We start from the raw sequence: 8385 nt of genomic DNA, 5'->3' as shown, positions 1-8385 counted from the left end.
CAACAGAATTCTTTGGATATCCTACAAAGTAGCACAAAGTGGATCTACTATCCAATTTGTCTCCCACTGTCTGCTTCACGTAAGCAAGACATCTACATATTCTCTCATAAGAATATTTGGGAGTTTTTCCCATACATATCTCATATGGTGTTTTATCCACTGCTCTAGTATAGGCATTATTCAACAACATTGCCGCAGTTTCAAGCGCAAAGCCCCAAAACGATGTAGGCAATTCAGTGAATCTCATCATTGATCGAACCATGTCAAACAAGGTTTGCTTACAATATTCAGAAACACCGTTAAATTGTGGTATTGCTGGTGGAGTTCACTGTGAGAATCACATTCTCTTTTAGATAACCCAAAAATTCAGCACTCAAGTATTCTTCACTTCGATCAGATCGAAATGCCTTAATACTTCTTTCTAGCTGAATTTTCTACTTCAGATCTGAATTGGTTCAAATGCTTCAGATTTGTATTTCATAAACATATCCATACCTCGAATGGTCATCAGTAAGGATAACGAAGTAGGATTGCCAATATAGTGCTAACACTTAGCGGGCCACAAACGTCTGTGTGGATCAAATCCAGTAGACCATGTGCACGTTCCACGTTTCCATTGAATGGAGTATTGGTCACTTTTTCTTTTAGACAGGATTTACAAGCACGTAGAGAATTTATGTCTGACAAGTCAAATATACCTTCTCCCACTAGTTTGTGCATCCTTCTTTGGGAAATGTGACCTAGTATAGCGGGCCATATTTGTGTGGGATTTGGATCATCTAACTTTCTTTTGTTTGTTGTTGAAATCATGTTTACTTGGACATTCACTTATTATTTCCAGAACATTTCTGGCGTATATAATTTCTTATGTCCGAACTTCTTGCAGTGAAATAAATATGTTCTGTCTTATCGGGCTTTGTAGGCCCTTTAAGTATCATTCAGAGTTTGTCTTTTATTGGGTTTGTTTTTCTTGTGAGGAGAAGAATATTTCTTTCCCTCACCTTGTGGGCCATTTTTCGTCTGACGAGAGATCCATTAGAAAAACAACAATTTTCTGTGTTATGGTGATCTCATAAGTTATAAGCGTATAGACTAGCTCTTCAAGGCTATCATCTATCTTATAAATTGAAGTTCACCATAACCCGTTCAAATGAGGAAGAAAAGACAACAAATTGATGTTATCAATTAACTCGTTAGGAATCACATATTCCAGACTCACCACATTTTCAATAAGCCCAATCATACGTACACCATGCTCATGGGCCAAAGCTCTATCTTGCATACGTGTAGTCATGAGTTCCTTGAAAGTGGTGTGCATCATCGTATGAGTTTCATGTACCATGCAACTCTTGCATGTGTATTCGAATGTCAGCAGCATTCAACATTTTCTCAGACTGTCCCTACAGTTCATTTGACAAAAAGCGAGCATATGTTCACTTTAGCTTGCATACTATGGTCCTACCATCTTGCATGCTTTGTCAGTTCAACAAGACTGACATTAGTGTGTATGCTATTTTCTCTGAATACAGAACAATTTTCCCAACCAGTCTTGAAAATTAGATTCGATTAGCTTGTTAATAATAAAAATTTATTACGTGACGAAATCGAAAATATACTGATACGGAAACAGAATAATAGTTGCTGATTATTTTAAAATAATTTTAAGATATAATATATGGATTTCATTTTATAAATTACCCTCCTACTATTTTGACATTTCCACCTCCCTCTCATGAAAAATGGAAATCGTATTTCCTTAGTAGGAACGTAGAGTCCAATTAGCCAATTATAATCCCGAATAATATCAGCCAATTATAATTTCTAAAAGGTAGAGTCCAATCGCATCCCTATGCAGCCTCCGCGTGTTTTGCCTCACGTTTGATAAGGACCCAATAATATGACGTCGTTTATTTTCGCGTGTCAAACCAACCCATCAATATTGAATTGTAGTAGACGGTCGCCATGAGTTCTCTCAATAATATGAGCCAAAGTCATGGGAGTTCTACTCAATTCACATCATATGTCCGGTGGAAGTCACAGCTTTCCGGCGTACAGGCCTCCCCAATAATATGAGCCAGACACTGTCCGCGGGTAGCGATCAACATGCAACCACGGTTGATGGAAGGCAAGGAAAAATTAAACTCTTTTAATTTTTACTTTTTCGGTCTGATATAAATTTTGAATCATATTCAAAATGAGGGATTTTAATTTTAAAATAGTCTCATCATTTTATTTTAAAAATAGTGTGCCACGAGTTTGTATGTTTGTCGGATCCATGCAACTATATTATCTAATAATATACATACATGCGTACTACTATATATCGCATATATCATAATATGACATTCAACAATAAATAAGGATTATCGATCGCCAACACTATTAGATCCATGTGAGCCATACATGGATTCAGGTCCAAACCTATGTGAATGCAGGGATGCAAATGCAATTATTACAAGAGCTTCCAATATTTTACATGTCTTCATCTCGTTCATCGAGCCCACCATCTTCCAGTCTTGATCTCCCACTATTTCTAATAATTACATTTAAATAGTCATGGCACATAAGGGATACATCTCATGGGGTGGGAACGGGCCATAAACCAGGCCCACTTTAATAATATCAAATATTAACAAAATGAATAAAAAACAGTAAAATATCCTAACATACACCTAACACATTGGTCAAGACTCTCGATCATCCTTCATACATTTAATATCAAATGTTAAAATCAATTTAATTAAACAATTTAATTAATTGATAACTCATATATCTAATAATTTTATCACTAACCACCACAATTATTAAAGAATTTAATAAATTAAATAAACTCCTTTATTTAATTTTCAATTAAATAAATAATAATTGATTTATTGTAAAACTCATTTTTACCATAAATAATTAAAATCATATTTTAATTATTTATTTCACAAGAAAATTATTAATTTTCTAAAAATCAATTTCCAAAATAAAAATTGAACCAATTTTCAAAAAATATCAATTTTACCCAAAAATTTTAAAATTCAGAAAATTGCACCCTATGCCCAAACAATTCAGGTCCATTATTCAGCGCGCTTCCCGAGACGCTCTCGGGCAGCCGCCCGCCCGCTGCCCGAACGTTTCGGGCAGCGGTAGCGGCCCTGTGCGCGCAAAACACGCACAGGCGCGCCGACGCTGCGCGCAGGCGTCCGACGCCTGCGCTAGCATGGGGCGCGCAGGCGTCCGGCGCCTTCGCGCGAGCGGTGCGGGCAGGCGTTCGGCGCCTGCGCGCACGGACTGCCCGGAACAGTTCCGGGCAGATTTAATTTTTTTTTTTTTTCGAAAATCTGGAAAAATAAATTTTCGTTGTGCTAAATTTTCTGAAAATTTTTCTTGTGTGGTTAGAAATAAATTATTCAATATCAAAACCATACGATTTAGAAAAACATGGCTCTGATACCACTGTTGGATCTAGTTTTCTACACGCCCAAACGCAGCGGAAGATTTAAAATTTTTATTTTATTTTGAAAAACAAAATAATATTGCTTTAGGCGCTCGTATGATTTAACAAAACATTCATAGGGCGTTGAAATTTCATACCTTTGTGAATTAATCACGTGGCTCCAACTAATCCGGTATAAACGGATTAGCTTAGTTTTCTCAAAATTTAGTAATCATAAATTCAACTACTTGAATTTACTATATCATAATATAAATTCAACTCCTTGAATTTATTCTCTCAACGGGAACAAACAATCAATTGCTTGTGTGACCCTCAATGGTTCAGGGATACAGCTAGCCGTGGGTTCACAACTCTTTGTGATTCATAATAACATTTATTCTTATTCGGACTTACCCCAATTAGCCCCATTGTTTTCATCAACAACTTGATCAAGAATGTCAAAACTCATTTCTGATTGCACCCATCGGATCATGGTAAGAGCGTCTAGTAGCATAGCCCCATGATCCCCTAGGTATCACTGATAGTGCCTGCAAGAACCAGTCGATTATGATTAACGTACAGTACGGTCCCTTCATCTCATATATCCCGATCGAATCTGCAACCATTGGTTCATCGAGGGTTGCATATTAATTCGATAACTATGTGATAACTATAATATTGGCATCGCGTGTACTATTTTGAGAACTCCTTCTCTAACGTACATCTCATACTCTGGCCAGAGATTCCATGCACTATTATTTCATCAGATCACATAGGATATCCACACCCGTAGGTGAGCGGTGAATCCCCGAATACAATGCACTGGTTCCTATATGTGTCGCAACTGTACCCAACCTCGCCACCTGATGACTCTCCTGGAGCCGGTAAACGAGTCAAAGCACAGCCCTAGCATATAGAGCCTCAGTGTTGTCCCGGATCGTAAGGACTAATGGTGTACAATCATAACCACGGACTTATCCTCTCGATGAATGGAAACCACTTGGAAAGTCCGAGGGAGGGTTGTTCGGTATAATCATCATGTGACTACCCATCTGCATGTTTGGATATCTCTATGCCCTTACCAAGAAACGCAGTACACAACATCACAGATGCTAGTCTCGAACTCAAGCGACCTTTATCCCTGTTTTAGGCGGCTGAATCGACTAGGAACGAATTTATAATATGCAGTGTTTAAAAATGAGTTTCAACATCGAATTACGATTCATTTGTATTAAAGAATAATCAAGGACTTTATCTATGCTGTTTGCATGGGTATACAGATAAAGTATAACAAGACCATAAAAAATTAAATTATATTAAAATAAAGATTGTTTATTACAACTGAGTCAATAAAATCCCTAGCCAACCTTTGGCTTGTAGCACATCTACTCTAACACCAACCTCTCTGTACATCTCGTGCGTGTGCGCATCTTTAGGTCGCGCATGTGCGCCCAGCCTTCGGGACTTAGCACTCACCTGATGCACATCTCGCGCATATGCGCGCACATATCTCGCGCATATGCGCGAGGTCTTCTGCCACCCACTCACATATGCGCGGCTCCTTGTCGCGCATATGCGCGAGATGTTCATTCCTCGCACATGCTTCCGTCTTTGTACCTCTTTCCTGTCTATTTCTGATCCGATCCATTCCGTTTATAATCACATCAATCATCGCCAAATCTTTTCAGATTAATTTCAGATTACAGTAATAAAATCTCGGGCATAACAATAAATGATGTTTTAAATGATTTTAGCTCCTTTAACTCATTGATTATGTACATTGTATGTATTGATATATTGAAAAGAGATGGACTTGATGCCAAGGGCAAACTAAAGGAGCTAAGGTTTTAGCACGCACACCACATGTTTGATAAAATGTTTCAATGAATGTTTTATGGCTTGATGGTTATGTGGTATTGTGGTGTTACCTATGGTAATTTTAAACCCACTTGACTGAAGTTGATCAACATAATGACATGTACTGTGACTGATTTTGGCTGAAACGTACATGTGTACCATTGACTGATGACCTATCGATGCCATACGAATGAAAAGAAATGAATTGTTCTATGGATGCCATCTTATAATTGTTATGTACGCATTTTATTGACTGATGGCATATTATGGTTAAGAAATGGTATGGATTCCTTCTTTACACTATTGTATATGTACTTGTTATTTAAAGGTCTACTTGCTGAGTTTTATAACTCATTTCAGTTATGTTCATGAGATGCAGATACAAGTAACCGAGATTGATACGGCGGGGTGTCGAGACGGGAGAGAGAAATGTGCCAAGCTTGGAGGAAGGGTGAAAGGATTATTTTGTCAATGGATGGTTTAAAAAAGTATTTTGTTTTGTAATGATTGGAGTTGGCTAATATATTTTGTTGTAAAACACCTGATATTTTGGGAGTTTAAATTTGTCTCAAGTATTTTGGTAATTCAAATGGAATGCTTTTGATTTTTTATATCTCTATATATTAGTTGTGGGAATGTTTTGATGTACTGGTTTTATTGCTTGAGATAGGTGGTGAGTTCCTTTTTATGGGGAAACTCTACCAAAATTTTTAAAGTACAAACTTTCCTCCGAGTCTATTTTTTTAAAGCTTCCGCATTATAGAGTTTATTATTTTAAAACGGGTCAGGGTGTCACATTTAGTGGTATCAGAGCAGACGTTTTTTGGACCAATGTTTGGCACATGACTTCTTCTGTTGGCGACACTTCGGTATGTATATTTCTGCATCTCATTGATATACTAATATGATGATAAATATCTTTAATGGTATGTAGACGATTTAAAATGATTTTAAACTGAGATGCAATGTAAGAGATGCCATCTAAGAGGAAAGCTGTAGAGGGAGAAGATAGTTCCTTATCACGAGTTGTTGATGAGTTTAGTAAGTTGCTCAAGGAGCAAGCCAAAGTTCATGGAGGTCAGATCCAACAGTTATTGAGATTGCAGAACCCAGTACAAGGGAGAGGTAGAGGTCTTATGAGACAGGAGCCCAGTTCAGAGGGAGCGTATGACAGGTTTAAAGGAATGAATCCACCTGAGTTTGTGGGAAGTGCGGACCCTCTTATAGCTATGGAATGGGTGAAAGCTATTGAAGCAATCTTTGACTACCTGCACTTTGAGGATAATGATCGAGTTAGTTGTGCAGTGTTTCTTTTGACTAAAACTGCACGCATTTCATGGGAGGCCACGAAGGTAACTGTCAACGTTCCAACCCTCCAATGGAATGAGTTTAAGGAGCTATTTTATGACAAATATTTCTCCCCGAATTTCAAGACTCAGAAAGTGAAGAAGTTCTTGGAACTAAAGCAGGGCAACTTGAATGTGAATGACTATATATTGAAATTCAAAGAAGGATGTCTGTTCGTTCCTTTTATTGCTTCGAATGACAAAGATCGAGGGGAACACTTCATGAGAGGCTTGAGAGCTAAGATCAAGAGGGATGTCAGAATGTCTAAGTCCAAAACGTACAAAGAGATCGTGGAGAAAGCTTTTTTAGCGGAACATGACGAGAAAGAGATTGAGAAGGAAAGGCAATTGAGAAGACAGAGCTTTAATCAAAAGATCCAAACTTCGAGTCAAAGTTGGAAAGGGGGATATAAAGGAAAAGGAAAAAAAGAACATCGAGGTAAAGCTCCAGTGGTTCAGTCTGAGACGAATAGGCCTTTATGTCCCAAATGCAACAAGCCACACAAGGGTGAATGTCTCGTATGGAGCAACAAATTTTACAAATGTGGAGGTGCAGGTCACATTGCCATCAACTGCACCCAATATTTAGGCCGAGGACGAATCCAAGGGCGTGTCGTCTCTTTGACCAAAGAGGGTGTTAATCCAGATACGTCGGTTATATCAGGTACTATTATGATTTTAGGCAATGTAGCTCTTACTTTAATTTATACTGTAGCTAAACATTCCTTTATGTCTGAAATTTTCATGAGATCGTTGGGTATTGCACCTATATTTGAACCTCTCCAGTTTAATATTGTGCTTCCTTCGGGTGATGTGATTTGTCCTACAAGTGTTATTAAAGCTTGTCCTATTCAAGTGAATGAGAGACTCTTATTTGCTGATTTAATTGTGATTCCTATGATAGAGTTTGATGTGATTTTGGTTATGGATTGGCTCATCATATTGTGCAGTAATAGATTGTGTTGAAATGACTGTGCGATTTTCGACAGGGGAAGGTGACAACACGGTCTTCAAGTGTTCATGTACTTCGCTTGACACTTATTTTATTTCTTGCTTGAAGGTGAATAAGATGTTGGTTAAGGGGTGTCAGTGATTTCTGGCGTCAGTAATGGATGTGAGCAAGGAATATAATGTGGATGTGAATCTTATCGAAATTGTTTGAGATTATTCGGATGTCTTTGCCGATGATGTGCCGGGGTTGCCACCCGATAGAGAAGTTGAATTTGTCATTGATGTTGTACCTGGCACTGCTCCTATTTCTAAAGCCCCTTATCGAATGGCACCGACTGAAATGAAAGAATTAAAGAACCAATTGCAAGAATGGTAAAATAAGGGCTTTATTAGACCGAGTTCTTCACCATGGGGGGCACCAGTGTTGTTTGTGAAAAAAGAAAGATGGTTCACTACGTTTGTGTATTGACTACAGAGATATCAACAAAGTTACAATTAAGAACATGTATCCTTTGCCACGAATTGACCAACTTTTTGATCAATTACAAGGAGCAACGGTATTTTCTAAGATTGATCTGCGATCAGGATATCACCAATTGAAAGTAAAAGAAGATGACATACCTAAGACTGCTTTTCGAACTAGTTATGGTCATTATGAATTTCTGGTAATATCTTTCGGGTTAACGAATGTGCCTTCAGTTTTTATGGATCTTATGAACCGAGTATTCAAGCTTTATTTGGATAGTTTCGTCATTGTATTTATTGATGATATTCTGGTTTATTCGAAGACTCGAGAACTTCATCGAGAAC

General features: G+C 37.9%; 1 protein-coding gene across 1 annotated transcript; it reads left to right on the top strand.

Moving 5' to 3' along the window:
* The first annotated feature begins 6252 nt into the window (after positions 1 to 6252).
* On the top strand, positions 6253 to 7951 carry LOC140830148 (uncharacterized). Its single transcript, XM_073193432.1, has 2 exons — positions 6253 to 7288; positions 7788 to 7951. The coding sequence occupies exons 1-2, from the start codon at positions 6253 to 6255 to the stop codon at positions 7949 to 7951; spliced, it is 1200 nt and encodes a 399-aa protein (XP_073049533.1).
* Positions 7952 to 8385: the final 434 nt, after the last annotated feature.

Source organism: Primulina eburnea, chromosome 4, assembly GCF_022965805.1.
Source record: "Primulina eburnea isolate SZY01 chromosome 4, ASM2296580v1, whole genome shotgun sequence".
Taxonomy (NCBI): domain Eukaryota; kingdom Viridiplantae; phylum Streptophyta; class Magnoliopsida; order Lamiales; family Gesneriaceae; genus Primulina; species Primulina eburnea.
This window is presented reverse-complemented; position numbering and strand designations above follow the sequence as displayed.

Coding starts and splice junctions, on each gene's coding strand:
- LOC140830148 (XM_073193432.1), top strand. CDS start 6,253: ATGCCATCTAAGAGGAAAGCTGTAGAGGGAGAAGATAGTTCCTTATCA. Junction 7,289..7,787: donor AGATACGTCGGTTATATCAG/GTACTATTATGA, acceptor AAATTGTTTGAG/ATTATTCGGATGTCTTTGCC.